At 36.7% G+C, this 24,384-nt stretch overlaps 1 protein-coding gene across 1 annotated transcript in view; it reads right to left on the bottom strand.

The window, feature by feature from the left end:
* Positions 1 to 24,384, bottom strand: part of Diaph3 (diaphanous related formin 3) — a 467,044-nt gene that overhangs the window by 192,688 nt on the left and 249,972 nt on the right. The window contains exons 21-22 of the mRNA XM_057786074.1: positions 18,643 to 18,882; positions 1,855 to 1,984 (exon numbers count right to left, since the gene is read on the bottom strand). Of these exons, the coding sequence (XP_057642057.1) occupies positions 1,855 to 1,984; positions 18,643 to 18,882 (370 nt within the window). The remainder of the gene's footprint in view (positions 1 to 1,854; positions 1,985 to 18,642; positions 18,883 to 24,384) is intronic.

Raw genomic sequence — 24,384 nt, 5'->3', positions numbered from 1 at the left:
AAAATGGTAAGTTTTTAAGGTACAAAGTGAATCAGTCCTAGTTCACATTTGTAGTCCTAGCATCCCGGAAGGTAAAGTAGCAAAACTGCTTCAAGATGCAGGCCAAGTTGGAAAGCAAAGTTCTTTCAAACACAATCTGAGCTATGTTGGCAGACCTTATTTCAACTTCCTATGGCCTCTAAGAAGCATTTAATAAGAATTATGAAGCGAGGAAATGGATACAATCTTGTAGTCTCTGCACTGTGGATGCAGAGATAAGGGGATCATGCTGGGCATAAATATTAGTGAATAAATAAATTTGCAACTACTTAAGGGAATGGTGACTAGTAGAAAATTCCAACTCATTGTCTAAAGGTATTAGCACAGATTCTTCTTATCTACACAATCATCTTTGCAACAGTAAAAGAACCCAACTGTATTTCAAGGGCTTTTGTGCCACTTCTAGACACTAATATGATACAAATGAAATGTTCATTCACCAAGACCCCAAATTTCAAGTTCACATATTTTGCCATTAGCAAAAATATTCCAAAATATCAAAAAAATCTCACCTTAAGAAAATTATTTTCCTTGATTTAATGGTTTAATTGTGCTTTTTAGATTACCAAGAATTTTTAAAATGTTTCTCGTTTATTTATTTCCAAGCCTCTGTCTCATAATGTCCAAGAAAATAATGTGAATGCTTGTCTCTTATCAAACTACATTTAGACATATATATGTGTACATCATTCTATATCTATCTGAAAATTTTCTTATATCAAAGCCATTTAAAGTAACATAGGGGCAAAACAAATAATTTAATATCATTACAAATGAGTTGTAAAAAGTCTAATGTGGCAACCAGAAATCCAGATGAACAATTTATAAAAAGCCATTTGAAATACATATTTCAAAGAAACATATATCACAGTAAAATTATAAAGGACATCTCATCCAATCCCATTTCTCTTTGCAAGTAAAATCCTAAAATTGCCACTTTACAGCAAAAGAAAAACTTAAGGTACAGGGAATAATAAATGTATTTGATATAATATTGTATTTAATGTAGAAAAAAATAAATTATCCTTCTTCAGGCTCATAGATTCCAGTATAAAGAAAGAATAAAAAGAGCTCATACACAAAACATGATTTGATATTATTAATACTAATGGTTAACACAAAAAGAATACAGCTATCACACCATTGTGAATGATTTGTGTTCTAAAACATTCATAAGTTAGTTATTGTGAGATAAGTAATTGCTTGGATGGAAAAAAATCTATGTTAAATATAAGTGAAAACTGCACTTTTATGGTGGCCAAATTTTTAAAATTTAAATCAGATTAAAATAAAGTGTTAGTAAAAGGTTCTATCTGAACTCTTGACACCCTGTTTAAGGTTGTAGCAGGGCCAATAACAAGGTTAGCAATTTTTGTAGTAGGAGAGATTAATTGGAAGACTAATATCTTAGTAGTACAACAAAAGAATCCTTAATTCCTTTACACAGATTCCTTGGGAAAAGGAAGACACTCATTTCGGTATGCAATAGTGCTTGGGAATGCCACTTGATACTTATTAATGACATGGGATTAGGAAGAACTGCCAAAGTCAAGAGGAAGAAACTAAACAGGAGAGGGTAGGCAGGCATCCATGAAGTTTAATCTACAATGGAGTGCACTTCAAACATCTTAGTGTCTACCCAAATCAATACATATTCTTAATCATGAAAACTCCTATAATGTCTTTTCAAATCACCATATTTCATATGAAACCAGTTTAACAAAAGAGATAATATGTGCAGATACAAAGCATTATTTTCTTTTAGAACTGAAGACCAGAACAAAGACATATATAGTTCTAAATCAAACTACAAACCTCTACTAGCTTTGTCTAAGTGTGCCAAATCGTCAACAAAGTGCAGGATATCCGGGTGCTTTTCTTCACATACGTCCACCAGGAAATGAAGGAGTGTTGTTTTCTGATCTGCCGATTTTATGTCTTTTAGCTAAATGAATGAGAAGGGGAAAAAACACAAAGTATTTTAATAATTAATTGAGTTATGTAACACACTGCTCTAGATCAGAAGTTGGTTGGAAAACTTGGTTCAGTTCTGCAAGTATTTGAATATTTTTTAAAATTTTTTATTTAAAAGTATTTTTTTTCATTTTACTTACTGACCACAGTTTCCCTCCCTTAAACTGAATACCCTTTATTTGATATTGTTTTAAAACTATTAACATTTGTAATAAAGGAGAAAGAACTTCAAAGCAATCTAGTATGCAATCATTTGTGAGGGAAAAATGAAATGTCTAGGAAAATAGAGTAACCTATATACCTAGATAACAGTTGAACCTGAAACAACCAGGGTGGTTCATATATATAGTTTGGCATGCATTCAGAATGCCTACTACACACTGCCTAAGGTAGATACAATGACAAAGTAGTGCTTCTTTAAAAGCCGCTTCATTTTTAAAAAAAGAAAAACAGTGTATTTGCCTTGGTGTGACAGATACTATAGTAAAGACAGTTCACAATGAGTGTCTCAGAGGCTTTGACAGCTGAGAGGAACCATTGAAAACTAGTAGCTGAATAGGCTTAGGAAAGAGCATAAGAAAATCTCCAGGAACAGGCAGAGGGACCAGCATCTTTAAAGCACTTCTAAGGAATGGACTTGCCTGTCCCCCATGGGTTGAATTCTAGAAGCTTGGTCTTCAGGTTGTGATGTGGGAGTGCTGTGGTGGTGGTGAATCAGTAAACCTCAGACATTTCTCCTGTGACCCCTCGCTACTTCTCACATGATGACAACCCTGAGCTCACCTAGGCTGCGAACACACAAGCCCACACATGCCCTAGGATTGCTATCTGCCACGATGCAATCTAGCACATAGAAGACTTTCAAGAACTGAGCCCAGGCAGAAAAATGCCCTAGAACCTCCAAATTCTGAGATAAAACACATTTGAAAAACCAGTACTAGATAATACAGCAACACAAAGCTGATAAATACAAAGAAAACGTTGAGTGGGTTAAGTAACAGCAAACTAAAAATGTGTATGTGTTGGGGAATGCAAGTAGGGTCAATGGAAAGATATAAATCTGGAAAATCACAGAAAATAAAAAAATGCCACATAATGGAAATAACCTGTCCTTAAGAAATAAAAGTACTAAACTAGAGAGAGATGATCACATAAACTCTTAGACCCTTCCCTGTAGTGAGGCAGGATAAAGGAATAGAGCGAAGGAAACAACAGAACTACAGAGGCTAACTGTAAGAGAAGTGGCAATAATCCAGGCAGGAAAACAGGAGAGCCTGCACTGAGGATGGAGCTGGCTGGGGACTAGACAGGGTGGGCTGGTAATTCAGGTGACACTGCTCATGGAGACAGAGAAGAAAATGCTTCAGTTTTGGGCAAAAAGAATCAGAAAATTTAAGTAATACCAAATGACAGTGTCCTGAAGTGGTGGACACGACACAAAGAATGCCTCTGAATCTACTGGCTTGCTTTCATGAAGACCTTTGAGTTGTTCCTGTTTGCACTTAGGAAATTTTAAGACAACAGTTATACAGTATTCATATTTAGGTTCTCATGTTACATACATACACACATATATAAACAATGAAATAAATGAGTCGTATCTTCCCTAAGAACAAATTTTCAGTTGATATTATCCCTGTGGAGAAGGCTGTCAGATCTTATAAGGACACACTGGTCTGGGAAAAATTTGTGAGCTTCTTGCTTCCAAAATTGTACAAGTAGGTATACAGAATGAGGGAAAAGAAGAGAAAATGGAAAACAGTAACAGGCACAGGATGGAGTTGACAAGGTTTGGCAATCCGTGCCTGAAAGGAGCAAAAAATTCAATCAGGAATTAGAAGTGATCTAGCCCAGGCTTTGTTCAGGGATTGGGTCTCTGAACTTTTGGCAAGGAGACTGGCATTAAGACCAGGCAAAATGATGCTCTGACATGGAACGCTAGCAGTGAGCTCTCATTAAAAAAGGATGCATATGTAAAGAACACAACGACCAAAAAAACCCACTCTTCTCGTGTTAGAAAAGAAAGAAATACAGAGCTGGAGACTGTAGTCTAAGGTGTGAGGTCAATGCTGCTTCTTTTCCAACAATTCACCACTTTACAAGAGGTGTGTGTGTGTGTGTGTGTGTGTGTGTGTGTGTTCCCTCAGGTCTGTCTCTTTTTTCCATTATGGTTTGTCTGACTGTTGTTTGCTCATTAGTTTGTTTTCTAAATATAGACAGCACAGAGAGTTGGGTGGGTATGGAGATGAGAGGACCTGAGAGGATTCGGGTAGAAGGGTAATCATGATAAGAATATATTATACAAAAATTATTTTCATTAAAAATAAAGAAAAATATACAAAAATATCCAGGAGTAGTCACTAGTAGTAGCTACAGTGGGCAGTGGAAGAAACAGGATCAGTGTCACCTCAGATGAGAAAATGTAGTACTAGCTTAGTCATCTGACAGTATGACATGGATACACATATGGAAGACTCAGAGGCTATACTGGCCTACTGAAAATACAGTTCAAACAGTAGTGTCTTTGCTTAGTATATTCACAGTCCTGAGTTCTGACTTCAGTATGCTAATGTACACAAACACAGATAGACACACAGACACACACATACCACACCACCAAAACCTTAGAATGTTCCAACAGACATCTACCTGTTACTTAATACCTTTGGTAATGCACAGAGACTTCATGCCATCTAGAAGAGAGTTTCAAAAGTACTCTTTAAAGGCTCAATTATGACACAATCGCCACTAACATATGTGAGTGACCTCCTAATGAGAAGCATGCCCTTAAGTTAGCAGCCCAGGGCAAGTTATTAGACCTTAGTTTGCACACAGGGAACATTAAAATATGGAACAAAACATAAAAAGGAAACTCTAAACTCATGCTCCATTTCATACTCAGTAAACATACATAAGAATGGGTTGCAAGTATATCTAGAAAAACAACAAGATTAAAAGAAAACAAGTAGAATACAAATAAAGGGATCCAAATATATTCAGTTTAAAAGTTATGTTTGCATGCGTGGGTCAGTTTCAGTTTGTAGACACAAGCCACAAACAATAATCTGATTTGTAACTTACTTATACCTCTACTCCATTCACACAGTCATCTCCGAAGTGAAAGTCAGCTCAGACAGTAAGCTTTCCCCTATGCGTGTGCTGCATTAAAATATTACTCAATTTAAAAAGTAAAACACTGTAGTAGCTAAGTTTCCCTATTTTTACATATTTTACTACTTGGGCATATTGTTCCTACACTGAACTGAGTCACCTACTATGGTAAGCGCCCGTACTTCCATGCAATACACCTTTCATGAGAAACCAAGTGACATCCTGTGAGAAGCTGAGTAGGACAACACATAATTGACTTCTATAATATGCACACACTCAATACAGTTTTTCAAAATTCTTATGATGCAATCATCCAGTAACTACTAGGATTAATATCTTAAGAAGTCTGTCATGAAACCAAAATCCACTGGATCAATCTCCACATTTACTGATGAGTGGTAAGAATAAAAATTTGGAGTTCTATGATGCAATATAGGTTGAAGCATCTTCAAATCAAATAAATCTAAAGTATTTAGGTTCAACATTGCTTGTTTGGTGGTATAGGAGGTCCTTCTGTATTTGTGTTGCTTTCATTGGTTGGATAAAAAAACTGGCTTGGCCTTTTGATAGGGCAGCCCTTAGGTGGACGGTGTAGACAGAACAGAATGCTGGGAAGAAGGGAAGTGTGGCAGACGCCATGAATCTCCTGCCTGAGATGGATGTAGGTTAGAATCTTGCCAGTAAGTCACAGTCATGTGGTGATACACAGATTTAATAGAAATGGGTTAAACAAGATGTGAGAGTTAGCTAATAAGAGGCTAGAGCTAATGGGCCAGGCAGTAATTTAATTAATACAATTTCTATGTGGTTATTTCGGGGGTTAAGCTAGCTGGGCAGGATGGAATAAAAGGACCCGCTCATCCTACAACAGTTTGGTGACAATATAAAGGTAACACACTGAGGAAAGGTGACACTTTCAGAGGCCACTGGATAATAATAAAGTGAATATTAAGCTATATCAAATATTAAGCAGTGGCAATCTAATATTAGACAGCAGAGCTAATGAATGCTAAGGAAGAACCCAAGCCAACCATCTCTCTTGAGCTGGGATTCAATTATTTTGAGATTTACAAAAAAGAATCACTGAAAACTTCCAAGTGGATTTCAAACAAGCTTAGACAATGAAAGGCCCAGCTAGGAAGCTTCTGGTGACTATCTAGGGCTGTCACAGTGTCCTTCCTGCCAAAATGATTGTTCTCTCTCATGAATCATGGGAAAGAACAAATTGTAAAGTGAAGCCTTAAAAAAAAATCACAAAAGCATAATAAAATGCATTTAGTAACTGTGTGTGTGTGTGGGGGGGGACTTAAGGTTTTGACAAACATTAACTATAAAAGGTACATTCTGTTTTTAGCAACCACTTTGTAATCAGTGATTGAGTTATAAGTAAAATTGAGAGTCAGTATTAATTTTGTTGAAATGAAAAATAACTTAAGCACCCTTTGTAATGGTAGTTATTAGAAAGAAAATGAAGTGAAATTTCATTCAGGATAATGTTCATATTAAAAATGGTTTATTTAAATTTTAACAGACATTTCTTGACAGGATTTCCTTCTGCATGATTGTCAAGAGACTTATCTGACAGATAGTAATCATCATTGCTAAACAGAATTCCTTATTCATGGATTGTTTCTTTAATGTACATTTAATGTGGCATAGATGTCAAATAAACAAAAAGATGGATGGAGTTTCTCTAACCACTCTGTTCTTTTCAGACAAAATAATGTTAAAAACAGACCCGGTAATAAATCATGGCCTGCTTGTCAATCTGCAGTAGGACTCGCTTGCAGTGCCAACGCAAGGTTTTGGAACATTTTAAAGGTGTTCGACACAAATTTGGATGACATTTAAAGAATATTCTATTGTTTACGTCACAAGGAAAGAAACTAAAATCAAAATGAAGCATTTTATTATGGAGTTTCAGAATCCAGAGAACTCTAGCCCCTTACTTGCTAAACAAACTTTGCATATAAAGCATGTAACACCAAGCTCCTCTGCTAATGCTGCTAATCTATCAGTGTGCATCACAACCGCGGTGTCTGGACAGTATAAAGACCATGGAGAGTGCCTGAAAACACAACCCAACCATGGATCGGCACAATGAGCAAATGCCCTAGAAGACTGCAATGTGAATGCTGAGGACAATAGCACGAGTTAGCGTTTGTCAGCTACGCTGAGGCATGAATAACCGAATAACATGCCATGTATCCGTCTGGTAAAACAAGCACCCACCAGCCTCAGGAAGGAGACTGCATTATAGCCATTATTTATGGGAAAGAAACAAGTTCAGAGAGATCAAGTGCCTTAGGCAAATCATACCTTCTGCCTAGAGAGCATGGCTAGAATGTAAGCCCGTTTCAATCTCAGTCGTGGTAATACGATGATTCCAACAAATGCTTAAAACTCCAGTGGATGAAAGCAGTAGTAAACCAACAAAAGAATATTAAATGCAACTGATAAGTTCCGATGTCTTTTAGCTCCCAATTCTAGCCCCCAGAGCTCCAGAAGCAGACACCCTTCCCTAGGTCATTCTAGCTACAAGAATATGTTCTTATTTCAATTGCTTTATGCCTAAAATAAAAAATTCACCTCACATACAATTAATAAAAAAAACCCTAATGCTTATATATTTCTAATAGATAATTTGCCAATACAAACCAAGAGTCAACATGGGAGGGAAAATGATTAATAAATTTTAAGTAGACATATACAAGTTTATTTTAATTTCATATTCTATCTCATGACTTTTATAGAAAAAAGTTTGTTGTGTATGAACAAAAGAGTATCACTAAAAATTAAAAATTATCTTCCATGTGAAGATAACTGAGCAAAGACAATATCACATTCCTCAGGAAGCTCGAAAACTCAAGGACTAGAACATGTCTAGTGGTGAACTAATATATTATTGTGCAACAATGATATTTTTCTGATGTAATACATAATATATAGATGCATAAATATTGTGATGAAGGAATTTTCTTGTTAAATATGTTTTCTTCAATATGAAGGGTGAAAGTATCCTTACTGGGTAAATTAAATAATAAAATAAAACTTATTGGAGTCTAAAATTTTCTAAAAAAAAAGTTACTTCTTAAATTGTTTAAAAGCATCAATCTTTTAATCTATAACAATAAATACTAATAAATTAAATGCTTATGGAGTAGTCAATAATCAATGCAAATAGAACAAGAAAATTAATTTTAAATTAAAGTCAGCTTTAAGGTTTTAGTTAACAGATAAGTTTTCAATTTAAATGATAAATTAGCAGTAAAACGGTTTCCACATATATAGATTCTATTAGCATGTTCCATAAACATGTTACACTGTTATAAATGATGTGCCACTATTTATATACTACTGCTAACTAGTTCATACTTACAATATCCATGTCCTTTAAGTTCTCTAATTCTGCATTTCTACAAACATAATATTTTATAACCACCAATACAATATCTTACAGAAATAATAGGTTTTTTTCACCATAAAAATGTGTGTTCATCCCTTTCTTCTTCCTTTTCCTCAGAAGCTCTGCAACCATTGACCTTTCTACCATCCAGATGAATTTTATCTTTTACAGAATGCAACACGCAGGCATATATGGCATAAAGATCTCTCAGACCGATTTCTTTCATTTGTTAATGCTTATCATCACTTAAGAAATAACTGCTATTGAGCACTGCAAACACTTCACAGCGCAGATAGACCAGTGGTCAGTTCAGTCACCTACTCAGGGACATATCATTTCCTGTCATGTTTAGAGAATTATAAACAACACTTCTGCGAGCATTGTATGTAGGTTTTAATGTAGACATGTTTTCAACTCATCTGGGTAAACACATGACTGTAATTACTTGCTGATTGGTAAACATGTGTTGCATAGTACATATAGCCGGGCAGTAGTGGTACACACATTTAATCCCAGTGCACTGGGAGACAAAGGCATATGCAGGCCTATCTCTGAGTTCACGACCAGTCTGGTCTACAGACGGAGTTCCAGGAAAGCAAGGGCTATAAGGAGAAAAGTCTGTCAGGAAGGGAAGGAGGGAAGGAAGATGAAGGGAGAGAGAGAGGGAGGAAAAACACACACACACACACACATATAGTTTCAGGTCCGGATTCCAACTCCCAGCCTGCCAAGCGCTGACCCCTCCCACATGGTATTTAGGGTCGCCCTGGAACAAGGAACAGGTGGTTTTAGGATTGCTTGTGTACTCCCTCTTTCTTCGCCCTGCCATGCCCCTGGTCACTAAGGAGTGTGCCATCTATTAAACAGGGGCATGTGATTTGGCTTAATTTGGTTTGATTAGAGTTCTTTGCACCAATGGAGACGGGGTTGGAAAGGCAAGGAAACAGGGAGAGGAGAAGGAGCAGGCATGACCCACCTAGACCCTTCTACAAAACAGACTGCTGGTTGTGTAGGAATTCCATGAGGTCCCACCCTGGCTGTGCTGTGGTGGGGACTTTAAGTGATACAGTTGCCTAATAATCCTAAGAAAGTCACCACTCACTGGCTACACTTGGGTAGAATTGCTTCTCTGGTTTGTTGTTAGTGCCCTATTTGAAGTAAAGAGACATTTATTTACATCTGCAAAGGAAATGTCAAGCCACAAATGTGTTAGACATTACAGCCAGTTGCAAATGAAGGGGGAGGTTTTAAACACTAGCTGTTAAAGAGGGCTGTGGAGAAATGTTCCTACTTCTCACCCTTGAGGAAGATGGCCCAGCATTTTCCTGTTACAAGTAGGTCAATGTTCATGTGAGAATCTCCTAATTTTTAAGAAACAAGGCAGATGTCTAAGCTGCCCTTAAATAACTTTCTGTTGTGTCTAACTGAAATGTGAGTATGCCCAAATGTCACACATTAACCATTTATTTCAACTGATTACTTACTCTCTACATATTTTCTGATGCACTATTTATATTTTTATTGTATTTTAATTGAGCTGTTCTCACTGCTAAGGTATAAAATAAAGTTGCTCACCACTACCCCCACCAAAAAATTTTTGTAGTCTGTGACTTACATTGTAATTCTAATTTAAGTTTAGCTTTTCATAATTTTTATTTCTAACATGTTTTTAATTTTATATTAAAAAGGTTCTTGATAAGCCCAACATCACAAAGATTTGTGTCATTTTTCCATTATATTAAAATTTTTTAATTGGATTTGTATGAGATCTGAAGTCTGTATTTTGTTTATTTTTTTTTTTCCTTTCTAGCATGGAGATGTTTAGATACTCCAGTCAGCTTTTTTAGGAGAGCATTTTCTAAATTATTTTATCCTTCCTCCTTTGTCATAGTTGGTTGTTATTTTTCTTTCTGGGTTATTATGAACAATTTATCATATTTTTTTGGCTAATCACAGCATTTTATGTTGCGGCATTACACTGAGACTTGTCAGATTTAAAGTGTAGATAGACGCTCTTCACCAGTTTTGTGTTAGCTACTCAAGGTTTTGTGCCTCCATATAAATTATAGAAGCATTTTGTCGATATCCATCCCTTCGAACTTTTATTCTGAGTGGATTTTGTCAAATACCTTGTGTATACTATTGTGTTGACTTCTGTTCCTGAGCCTGTTGAAAACTGACTTGCATGTGTTTCCAGATGTTGAGCCATATTAGCCTCATATACCTATGAGTCAGTATTCTCTCTGCTTCCACTAGTACAGAAAACTGGCCTTAATCTTAACTTAGATATTTGTTAAAATTAACTAGTGAAACTATCTGGACCTTGTCTTTCCTCCTTTACTCATCCTTTGATAACTATTGATTAAATTACTTTGATTAAGAGATTTTAGTTGGGGGCTGGAGAGATGGCTCAGCGGTTGAGAGCACTGCCTGCTCTTCCAAAGGTCCTGAGTTCAATTCCCAGCAACCACATGGTGGCTCACAACCATCTGTAATGAGGTCTGGTGCCCTCTTCTGGCCTTCAGGCATACAATCAGACAGAATACTGTATAAATAATAAATAAATAAATATATTTAAAAAAAAAAGAGAGATTTTAGTTGTACTGTATCTGGAATTCACATTTCTCTTGAAAAACTGTCATATTCAGAAGAGTGTTCAGGTTGGCATGAATGAAAAGCAGCAGTTTAAGGGAATATTTTCACCACTTTGCTTAAGTTCTTTTATTTTGTTTTTGTTTTGCTGTTGGTTCGTTTGAATTTATCAAAGTAATTTAATATCTTTTTATATTTTTCTCTTATATTTTGTGACACATCTATATTGCCATTGAAGAATGGGGCTCAATTCATCTAGGTTACAAATTATATCTGTACTACTACTTTGTTATCCTTTTAATCCTTTTTATCCTTTATCCTATGGGATAATGTCACCTCCTTTTACGCTCACACGGATAGCATTTAATTTTTTGTTTTGTTTTTCTTTTCCTTTGTCTTATTTAGCTTGGCTATAAGTTTATTAATATCACTTTCTTTTAAAGCTGTAAGATTTTTGGTTTTGTTGATTTTTCCCTATTAATTTATTTCCTTTCTTTGCTTACTTCATATTTTATGCAGTTTTTTCTAGGTTCCTACAGTGTAGAATAATATACTATTATACACTTGTAGGCTGAAAATATCCCTTCAATGCTGTTTTCACTGTGCTCAGCAAATGATTATAAATTATATTTTCATTTAAAAAAATAGGCCAATTTAACTAATTTTAACTTTCCAATGTTTATACTTGAGTTCTAAGCCTCCTATATATACATTTCATCATCACATTCTTCATGTTCCTTAAGAACAAAAATTGATAAGACTATTACCACATGGATAATAATGTTGTGTGTTTTGCTCTGACCCCATCCATGCTCCAACAATTAAGCATCCTTGATATTTTATGAAAGGTAAACAAAAAGCTTCTTAAAAGTTATCAGGAATGGGTATTTGGGGTTTTCATTTATAACATGTAAAGATGACCCTAAATTGAGCCAGAAATAGCAGGAGAAATTAATCTTGGTTGGTAGCTCTGCTGTCCATCTACTTGTATACGTGTCTTTAGGAATGGTTTGGAAGATAATGCAAGGGCTGGATATCTGAGAGAAGCTTGCTTTGAAAGGAGAGATGTCAGTACCCAGGTTGTGCCTAGGCAAAAAAAAAAAAAAAAAAAAAGAAAGAAAGAAAAAAACCCTTTCATATTTTATTAGGAGAACGTTCCTAATTTACAACACATTCTAGCAATTGAAAAAACAAAGATAAGAACGGGTAATGGTAAATCCAATTAAATATTCTTTGGGGGGAAATGTGACAAATGAGTCAAAGGGTTCTGCATTCTCACTACTCTCCCACTCCTTATACACCAGAATTTCTGTGGTTTAATTGGCTGTATGTAAAATAAGAATGGCATTTGTTCTTTGCAACTCTTTGGCCCATAAATGCTTTAACTTTCAAAGGGTGCCAAAATGTACTGGTTTGATTCTGCCAATTTGATGAAAACTAAAAATCCTTCTAAACCACTGAATGCAGATGGAACAATGGGTTTATTTGGCAGATATCTTTCACAAAAATAACTTCAGAGGAAATGAAAAAGTGACACATGAAAGTCAAAATTTCACACACAAGAATCTGCAATCCTAACCCATGTAACTATGACAGATATGCAAAATACAAACTGTCTGAGACGGGCCAAGACGCTCTAAACTCTCATACAGTGATTGAAATTCTACCTGTACAGGGCCAGGATTTGCATAATGAGTCAGGACATGGGCCGTCCACTTCTTTTAGCTGTACTGTGTCTGGAATTCACATTTCTCTTCAAAAACTGTCATTTTCAGAAAAGTGCTCAGGTTGGCATGAATAAAAAGCAGCAGTGTTAGGGAATATTTTCACCACTTCGCCTTAAGTTGTTTCATTTTGTTTTTGTTTTGTTGTCGGTTCGTTTTCATTTCCTCATGTTTGTTTGTTGCTTATTTACTTCCAGACCACCAATCAGGGATATCCATTCCCCATTACATAAGCATTGTAGGAGAGGCAGAATGATTCCCAGTGTGGGTTAAGTGTTATGGTCACCCGGAACCCATTTTAAAGTGCCATGCAAAAGCCTTTTGAATTAAGGGAACTGATGAAGAGGACCGGGCATTAGTGATTTTTAAAGGCTACTCCATGCTGCAAATCAATAAATATGATTAAAGTAGAAGATGTTCAGAGGTTCAAAAGGCAACTCGCAACAGTCAGTATAGACATTAAAGGAAACGGAAATTGAAGTATCCATTTTAAATCTTTCCCATCATGGATTTGGTGAAGTTACTTTACTTTAGGAAAGCTTGCGCTAGAAAAAAACGATCCAGAAAGTCACACAGAAAATTCTGCACTAGAGAAAAGGAACTTGGACATCAATCTGCTTCACTTGCCCTTCAACCACTTTCTTCTTACTTCCTTCTCATGGTATTATGCATGGTTTTGTAATTTTAACATGGGGACTAACTTTCTAATGCTCTGACATAGACAATAGAAAATTTGCTACAAGAGATAAAGTGGATAATTTGAAGAGGAATCAATAGATATAACTTTTGTAAGAAAACAACAAAAAAGCTCTTCTGTTACCTCAATTATAGGAAGTTACTTAATGCAGAACAAAAAGCTACAAATCCAATATATTGATTAGGATTTGTTATTCAGAAATCACACATCTCATTAGGTATCAGTAAACATTATTAAACACATGTCAGCACCATTGTGTGCAGATTTGAACCATCTGTTCCTTAAATTTACAAGTCAAAATTACCTCATATATTTTAATGTAATGTTAAACTTTGATAATCAGGTCAATCTATTAATTAGCTGGATGCTAATTTTAATTGGAAATAAAACATATTTGCCATGGTAGTGAGTTCTCTTAAGGAAACAGTCACATCAGTAAATAAATTAAAGTTTTACAGGTAAGCATTTTGGAAACAAAAGCATCTACCACCTATGTGATGGGTTTCTGAGGAAATGGATTTACATTTTAACATTAGTTTTGTGTGTGGGGGGGGGTACCATGTATGTGAGTATACAAAATGTCTACTGCCAGCTTTTAATTAAAGTGTAAGTATTACTATTTTCAGAGAACTGCATGAATGGCAAACAGTTCTTCATTTACATTCTACAGTTTATCCTTTGGAAAAGTCAAGGCAAGGTACATAACACTACCTAAGCTATGAATAACATTGCTGTCACTGAAGAGTACACATGAAAGGCTTTCTTCTGGAGCATCCCATCCACATAGGAGACCTAGAATATGTATGTGGCAGTGACAGGGAGAAGGAAAGAGATAGGTCCTAGAGGAAAGATGCACAGGAAGCTGGTCCAGCCTTGGCTGCTAAGAGTACTACACAACACATCCTCCTATCATAAACCCTCCTATAGCATTCCTTTAGTTAATAAGGGGGGACTAAAATATTTCTATACTTTGACTATCAGAGAAATCCATGCTTATACATCAACTTTAATTTTTGTATACATATTGATGGAGGAAGGTTATTTGTCAATAAACAAACTGCCTTGGCCCATTTGATAGGCCATCCCTTAGGTGGGTGGAGTAGACAGAATAGAATGCTGGGAGGAAGAGGAAGTGAGCTCAGATGCAGGGCAGCTCCTCTCAGGGACAGCCACCATGCTCTCCTCTCTAGAGCAGATGCGATGAAGCTCCTACCCAGGATGGACGTAGACAGAATGGAGAGGAGAGGAAATGGCGTCTGAGCTAACTTCCTCTTCCTCCCCGCATTCTGTTCTGTCTACTCCACCCACCTAAGGGATGGCCTATCAAATGGGCCAAGGCAGTTTGTTTATTGACAAATGACCTTCCTCCATCATTTCCATTCTGTCGAAGGGAGCTGCTGGCTGTGTCATGCCGCCCCAGCTCCCGGTCGCATGGCTAGCTTATGCCCCAAAATAATGACACACAAACGGTATTCTTTTAAACACTGCTTGGCCCATTTCTATTCATGTGTGTAGCACCCCAAGGTGTGCTTACCGGGAAGATTCTAGCCTACGTCCATCCTGGGTAGGAGCTTCATCGCATCTGCTCTGGAGAGGAGAGCATGGTGGCTGTCTCTGAGAGGAGCTGCCCTGCATCTGAGCTCACTTCCTCTTCCTCCCAGCATTCTATTCTGTCTACTCCACCCACCTAAGGGATGGCCTATCAAATGGGCCAAGGCAGTTTGTTTATTGACAAATGACCTTCCTCCATCAACATATTACAAAAAATTTCAAATTGATGCTCACCTTATAACTCAAAATTACTTTAGTATTTATTTGACAATTACCATATAGCATGTTTCAAATCAGAGATAACCATAGTTAGAATTCTGAAATACGAATGCATACAAAAGTATAAGTCTGAAATATAATGGGTATGGAATTCAGAATCTGTGTACCAACTCTAAGGTAGCAAAACCAGTTCTTTAAAAATCATGCATTTTTCATAGATAAGCCTTTAATCTAAAAGGAAATTTAAAATAAGAATTTCAGATACAGAATGCTAAATGCCATATAATTACTCAGCATGTTTGAACAGATTAAAACATTTCTTGTCTTTATACTGTCAAATAAATAAAGAGCTTCATATATGGGGGATTATCAAAAAACCAAATGCTTTATATTTGGAGTGAAAAATTGAATCACAACTGTCAAAGATCAGGCTGCTACTTCTGATAACAAACGTGATGAGATAGCATCTAGTTCAATATACGCTTTCAACTTGACATGCGAGCTAATAAAAAGGAAGTTGTAGTATTTATTTTGTTTCTTGTACAACAGAAGTCTCTAAAGAGTGATGATCAGAAATGCCCACTAGCAATGCATGAACACAGACAACTTTTTATCTGAAGACAGATTAACTTGTCTACACACTAACTGCAGTAAAACAATAACTGCTTGAATTGTATTTGTATAAGATTTTTAAATTACTATGCATCTATGACTGTATCTCAAGGAGAGAATGTCTGTTTTCCATTTTAAAATAAATCTAACACACTACACTATTGTAATAAAACAATTTCCCTTCATTCTTTAGCTATTTACTATGTGCCAGACCCTGCTTTATCCTCTTCTACATCATTAATCAGATCTCATTTCCTGTCAACAACTCTTTAAGAAGAAGGGATGAAGGAGAACAGGTAGCCAACTTTGGGTACATTAACAATACTGAGATGCAAATCATACAGTAGAACTAACATACTGTGTGCTAATCAACAAACCCCAGTAGTCTTTCGGGTGCAGGACTCCATTGTCTTCCTTCTCATCCTCAGCTTCCTTAACTTGGTAGTCTTGCTTTTCTCCTTCTCCTTCAGCCTCACAAACTCACAAAACCCTGTCAATGCTTCTCAAGCTGTGAAATTTGTTTACTTCCCTGATCAACTCTACTTCTCTATTTTAAGCTCCAAGGCCACTCACTATTTTCGCTTGGAACTCTATAATCCCAACTGTTTGTGATAAATGTATAGCAGACATCCAGATTTTTGTAAAGTGTTCTGATAAGGCAACTTAAAAGCTTTGTCCTTTAAGATAGAGAGGTAAGCAAAAAAAAAAAAAAAAAGGAAAATAATAAAATAATAGTTCCTTTTTGAGCAAACACTGCGAGTGTGCCAGTAGAAACACCATGCACCAGATCGCTAAGCACAAATAGATTATCTTTCCCCCTTCCTCATCTACTACCACATCTTCCCTATCTTTCTTTTGACTTTGATGTCTCTGTCACTGTCATAGGTCAGGTATTGTATCTCAGCCATTTACCAACTTTCTGGCACTATAGCTATGTTACCCAGCTCTTCCCAATAGAACTTCCTGCAGTGGTGGGAATGGGCTGAATATTTAAAAGAAAATACACTTATTTACAATGCAAATATAGTAAATATGACTCAGGGAAAAATAACTGTGTAGCTTAGATTAAATCTGAATTATCAAATTTAAGTAGCAATATATCCTCAATGACAAAAGTACTAGGCCAATAGGTCTTCACCTTCTTTTTCCTGCTAATAGAATTACGTTCCTGAACGTATCTGATCACACTACCTGGCTTACAGAACTAATGTATGTCTGGAAAACCACCAATGTGAGGCATGACATTTAGGAATATTTACTCGCTTCCTATTTCACTTCTATTTTCCCCAATTCCTGTCCCATGAAGAATGCAAAGGCCATTATATACCCACATGTGCAATGCAATAAGCTTTATGCCAACTGTTGTTTTTTTTTTTTGCTTATAATTCTTTTCTAGAAAATACATACTTAATTCAAGAATCAGTTTATTTTTCTCTTTTTCCTCTGGATACTTAGAAACTACCCTCTTCCAGCTAAGCTGGCCTCTCTGGCCTAACTTGACTGTCATACAGTTTTGTAAATAGCTCCATTAAAGCACTGAATCATCATAATATGAATGAGTAAATATAAATAAGCAAATACACCTGTGGTTTACCTCTAGGAAATGGGAATTCCACATATGCCAGGTAAAATATTTATCACCTAACTCAGTAATGGGCTACGGGTAAACCAGCCATCACAGGGTTTACCCCAAGAAATCACTGACGCACAAAGCCTATGGTGGGTGTTGCAGGATGTGTCTCCTACAGCGGGAAATTTAAGCAAATACAGAAAGTTGTAGTTATAAAGGCAGGAAAATAAAAGAGGAAGAGAGAAGTTCATGAAACCTTGATGCCTGTGGAGGCCTGGGCTCAGGACAGCTGTGGGAAAAGGTGACTGTAAAGTCACCATGGGGGTGGCCATTCACCAGCCAACAGCCAAAGCTGAACCAGATTCTCACAGTTTCTACCAAGCTAGGAATAACAAAAGCCAAATTCCTTAATCAGAGAGTGTGGATGTCACAAGGTTAACTGATAAGAATTTATGACAAACAGATCACTAAAGTACTATTACCGTGACACATACCCCAGGAAAGACGTCTGTTATACAAAACACTGAATATGTTAGTTACAGATAAATTCAAGTTGGAAAGAAACCAGAAGAAAACAATAAGGCATTACATAAACTCACTGAGTTTTCATAACCTCTAAAACTACGGTTGGATAGAAATACTTTTAATTCATCAATGAGGTCTGAAATGCATGTATTCATAAAAATATTTTCTCTTCATATATACAAAAATCTTACTTCTCTTTTAGTCTGCACATGCAAAATAATGTAGAGAAATGTTTAAACAGTTAAAGGCAAAAAAACTCAGCAGTCCCAAGCAACAGTTAATATACATCACTAAATGATGGTACCTGAACTAAATAAATATAAAGCCTAAATGATATTTTGACGTTCTATTTCACTGGTTTGAGAAAGCATAGGTTTAGGAAATAATTTAGTTATTAAACAAAATCCTTCAGTTGGATTTGCAGATCAGAGAAAATTAATATTTGGATTTAGTTCAGAGGTTGAGTAAATTAGCTCAGTTCACTCTAGGCTTGAGTTCATGGTTCAGTTCAAGTTCTTGATAATGAGCCCATCAAAATAAAAATATTTAAATAATGTAATCAGGGCTGACATTTAAGAGTAAGTGTTCAGGCAAATACGTGTTTTAAAAAAAACAAACTCACTTTACAGAGAGAGCTAAGGTCAAATCCGAAGGTTTGAGCATTCCGGGAGCCAGCATTCATGTAGTTTCCCATTAGCAACACAAGTTCCAGCAACTTGCTAAAGCTGTTGCTCTTCTTGATCTCTTCGCAGGCAGTACTGACAGCCATGATGTCAGGTTTGATGTTGTTCACCTGCTCTTCAAATTGAAGCTTAAAGAGAATAGCACTGAGCCGTGGCCGGAGTCTCTTCACATTGCTCATCTGATTGAAAAGAAAATAGCAGATTTCCTTTAAAAATGCACGGTATACTTCAGTACTGTACCTCGGCAAGTAATCTGGGATGATTTATTGGTATGACAGTACGGAAGAAGCAATATGTCCCCTGAAACTGATGGCAGGAAGAGGAGAGCTCTGCTTGTTTCTGTAAGGAATCCAGCCATCCTTCAAAAACAAAATTAACAATTCAGATATGCAATGAAATGAAAGCTTTAATGAAACAGTGAAATTTAATTAAGCAATCAAATAAATATTAAAAAACCCCAAAGTTTTAAGAAATGTAACAGGATACACAGGAAACAGACTACAAAGCAATCACATCGACACGAAATAATCTTTGTTCAATACTGAAATACATTGGGTCATGTTTAAAACATATTCAGAAAGGTCTAAAAAGGGTTTGTTTGCCTCAAATAGCAATTGCCGTCCTCAGAAGCCCTGCTGACTAACAGTATGTGTTAGATAGAGGGAGAGTAAATAGGTCCCAATTTGTACTAAATTGACTTTTTTCAGAAACACAGAAAGTAGAATGGCTCCTGACACATACTAAATTAGCAGAATCAAAGTTAGGAAACATGGGCCTAGCAGGAGACAGAGTGGCTCAAAGCCAAGGGGCTGTCACATGCCAAGGTAACCTTGGAGAGGGACTCAGTTTTGCTGCTGAGGAATACAGAAGGTGAGACTTGTAAGCAAGAACCAAGGGGCTCATTCTTCCCCTTAAGTTAACACCCTCTGTTCTAGCTACACACAAGGTGAAAATCCATATAGGTGGCAAAAGAAACTGTCCCTCGGTTACAATGAATTCCTTCATAAAATACATTATCAATATGAGGTCTTGGTAACACAGATGAGGCAGGAATAATAAAACTGTTAAAGCTGTTTAAGATCAAAAGATGTTTGAGGAAAAGACAGATAACAATGAGACAACACAACAGAACTAAAAGAGATGAAGTTTCTTGTTCAAGATCCACAAAGAGTAAGATGAGATGTTAAATAAAACTTGTATGGAACACAAGATATAATAAAAATCAGGATTATTCCATAATTCTAAATTTTCTTTAGGTCCCCATAAGATTATCAGCACCGCCAACCAGCAGGAAGTAGTCTGGAAAACTACATCCACGTTCCCAAAAAATGGACTATGGATATTTTCCTTTATTTAGAATATTGGTTATAAGTTATTATGGCTAATGGTCAGGAGAAAAGCTAAACAAAGGATATTTGATTGAGAGTTCTTGTTTTTTCTTTTTTTTAAAGAGGGGGAAGTGGTGTGGGACAATGGTCTGTATTCTGTCAATTATATTTTAAATAAACACTGAATTGCCAGGAAGGAAGTATAGGCAGACAACCAGACAGGAAGTAGAGGTGGGTCAATGAGAACAGGAAAATTCTGGGAAGAAGGAAGTCCTAGTCTGCAGTCCTATCCCAGCCAGAGAAGAAGCAAGATGTGAATGCCCTGCTGAATAAGGTACTGAGCCATGTGGCTAACACAGATAAGAATAATGGGCTAATATAAATTGTAAGAGTTAATAAGAAGCTCAAGATACTGGGCCAATCAGTTTATAACTAAAAAAAGAAAATCAGGATTACAGGATTAATTAGAAAAATGTAACATGCTCATATACATGTCATTTAAATTAAATGGTATTTAAAGAAAATTGACTGGAGAGGACTTGCATAGAATAAGAAGGTCCTGGATTAGACTCTGATTTAAAAAGATGGTACAGACTGCAGTTGCTTCCCAAATTACCACAGAGTATTATACTAATTATAAATGCTCAGCCAATAGCTCAGGCTTATTACTAACTCTTACATTTAAGTTAACCCATATTTCTATTTATGCTTTGCCATGTGGCTCATGGCTTGTTTCATCATTTTCTACATATTCTGCTTACTTGGTGGCTGGGTGGTATCTACCTGACTTGGCCCCTCTTCATCCCAGCATCCCAGTTTGACTGTCCTACCTAACTTTATCATGTCTTGCTATAGGCCAATCAGCTTCTTTAATACCTAGTGTGAGTAATGCATATTCATAGTGTAAAGAAAGATTATTCTACCCCACAGTGTGCAATGCAAGAAGCAAGCTTCTAAGAACCAAACTAGCATAACTAGTGAAAATTCCACTCTAGAGGCACTACGAATGCTGCAATTTCTGTCTGGGGAAAATGAAAAAAAAAAAAAAAAAAAAAAAAGAAATACTATTTTCCTTTACAATAAAGTAAAAAGACAATAGGCTCAACAAAGGTATTTTAATGTGTTTTGTAGCTTGAGCAATATAAACTTATAGAAAGAGAAAAGGTCACTCTATTAGAAAATTAAGTCCTATAATACACTGATATCTGTAATACAAAAAGTAAGGATAAATGGTGATTACCTCTCATAACATTATTATATTTGGCTTAAAATACATCTCATGACTTCAAACAGATAAACTTCCCTAAATTATTTATTAATCCTTAAACACTGTGATGGCCAATAGCCTCATACCTTGGTTGTGCAGGTACCACTGTATTAAATTTAATACCTTTAGAAAAGTGAGGAACACAAGAGCACTAAAATGTAGGACATATAATCACGGCCACTCAAAAGGTGAATGATGACCCATGACATCTCTGGTTTTCCTTGGTCCTCATTTGCAATTAGGAAATTAGGTCTAGGCACTTTGCAGGTAACACTAGAAATAATTCTCTAGTATCCCATGTAATGCTGAGATATTATTGCAAAATACGTTAATTCTAGCAGATATTAATGTATTATTTTATGCATAAAGAGGAAGAGGAAAAAATGGCTGTTTAAATGCCTAGATTATATCACCCCAAAATATGCTAAAGTTTCCCTTCTGACAAGCTAACCATATGTAGCCAACAGAAAGTAATTAATTTTCCTAGAAAAACATAACCCAGATTTATATGACTAATGAGTGTATCTGGCACTGAGGACAGGTACCTGGGAAAGAGAAAGTCTATGATGTAATGCTGCATATTCGTGAAACCCTGAGAAAGCAAAGTCATGGGAGATAACCTAAAAACAGCTATTATGAAGAGGACTTTGGTTTTTTTATTAGATATCTGGTACATATTGCTCATTCTGCAAACTCGGATAAATTAATATTAGGCTGTTTCTAGATTACATGTCTGAAGCAAAATTACTGTGTTAGAAAGCAACTTACAGGTCAACCTTAGCCCCTTGTGGTGAACGGATTCCTTGTTTAAGGATGAGACCACGTCAGAGCAATGGTCTAACGACAAAAATAGTAAGAGTATTCTTCTGAATGGGATTTAGTCAATGTTTGCTTCAGGTAGCCTACAATTTTAAAAGGATAAAGTTGGGCAAAATATTGTACAAACTTGAAAACATTTTCTTGTCCTCACTATTTGCCATATTTCACCAACACTGAGGACTTGCATCCTGCTCTTAAGGAATGCAGAACTGGAAAGCCTACCTGGTGCTGGAGGAGAGAGCAAATGGGAAAGAGAACAAGAGGGCAGGAGGAAGAGGAAAAGTGGACTGCAAGCTAAATAATGCGCATGTCATGGGGGAAAAACCATGACTTCATTTTACAGTTAAGATTATTGTTTGAAATACAAACTCAAGATACCCAAGTTTATCATAGTTCTTTATAATCTGAAGATCAATCTAAAAAATTAAAAAGTACTTTGACTTCAGTTGTATTTATATTTTGGTTTTTCAATACAGAGTTTCTCTGTAGCTAATGGAGCCTGTCTGGGAACTAGCTCTTGTAGACCAGGCTGACCTTGAACTCACAGAGATTCGCCTGCCTTTGCCTCCTGAGAGCTGGGATTAAAGGCGTGTGCCACCGCCAGGTGACTTCTGTTGTATTTTTAAAAACTGCTTAAAAAGATGTATTTTTTTTTTTTTACAAGTCTGAGGGTTTTGCATGTATGTCTGTGCCCCATGTACCTGCAGTGCATGCAGAGGCCAGCAGATGGCAACGGATCCTGAGAAATAAGAGTTACAGATGGTTATGCAGCACCATGGGAATGGAACTGGGTTTTCTGGGATGTAGTGGGAGCTGCGGGCTGTGTTCCTGCCGCCCCAGCTCCTGGTTGCCTGGCTAGCTTATGCCCCAAAATAACAACACACAAACTGTATTCATTTAAACACTGCTTGGCCCACTAGCTCTAGCCTCTTACGGGCTAATTCTCATATTTTGCCTAACCCATTTTTAGTAATCTGTGTAGCACCAGTCTTACCAGGAAAGATTCAGCATGTCTAACCTGGCAGCTTGCTTCATCGCATCTGCCTGTGAGAGGGGAGCATGGCATCTGAGCTCACTTCCTCTTCCTCTCAGCATTCTGTTCTGTTTACTCCACTCACCTATGTTCTAACCTAGAGGGCCAAGCAGTTTCTTTATTATTTAACCAATGACCTTCCTCCATCACTGGGAGAGCAGAAAAATCACTGAGCTCTTTTCTCTAGCCTATCAGTCCTAATTCTGAAGACAGGGGAAAACAACTGATGCCCATCACTCACAGATAACACCAGCTGATTAAAGTGCTAACTAAAGGGTAAACAAGAAGCAAGGTCAAAAACAAAAAAGGAAACTTTTTTCAAACTTCTATTTCTTGGGCATAAACATAAGTGGTGGCATAGATAAGTGCAAAAGTCAATAAAAAAATCAAAGAAGCAATGAGAATAGACTGGGCCCATTATGAACTGTGAATGTCACAGAAATCCTAACTATTGTTTTTGGAGCCCACCTCTTCACAGTTAGTACTCTCTTCAACAGTGGAAGATGTAACATCCCATAATTTCATTATGCGATAATTTTATCCATTATTGCATAGAGGAAAACCAACTTTTTAAATTTTATACCAGCGGTGTATTAACATTCACTACAGTTCTCTTTCAAGTCCTTTTAGTCAGGAGTTGGACTTAGGAAAAATTAGAAGGATTTTTTTCCTCGTCTACTTGGCAGAGTTTATATGGTCTTACCTCAAAAGAAACTTAAGTGATGAATCTCTTTGTCAATATTCCTTAAAGTCATAAAACTAACCAGTGAAGTTTCTAGCACTACATAACCAGTTGATTGAAAAGATCCAGCTAGAATATAACTGCCCTAATGCTCCAGATGCCCACGTGGCAAACATCTACCTTGCACCTTAGCACCACCTGAGGACCAGTGTGGAAATCCAGACACAATGTGTAAACCACCTGGAATGGTCCTCAAGCTGTATGTGCTATGTTTTCTTATGAGAATGAATATAGTTTCTAGGGAACATGTCCCTTCCAGCTGTGGCCCGCTGTCATCTCGATGTCTTTCCGTTCTTCATACACAGGACTGATACTGACAGTGCTGAGCTGGCAATGCTCCTACAGATCTGCTTTTCTGCCCCAGCCTCTGCTTAGACCAGCCGGGCGATGGTGGCACACGCCTTTAATCCCAGTACTTGGGAGGCAGAGGCAGGCAGATCTCTGTGAGTTCGAGACCAGCCTGGTCTACAGAGCTAGTTCCAGGACAGGCTC

The sequence above is a fragment of the Chionomys nivalis genome, chromosome 12 (assembly GCF_950005125.1).
Source record: "Chionomys nivalis chromosome 12, mChiNiv1.1, whole genome shotgun sequence".
Lineage (NCBI taxonomy): Eukaryota > Metazoa > Chordata > Mammalia > Rodentia > Cricetidae > Chionomys > Chionomys nivalis.
The sequence above is the reverse complement of the archived record's forward strand: the minus strand, read 5'-3'. Positions and strand labels throughout refer to the sequence as shown.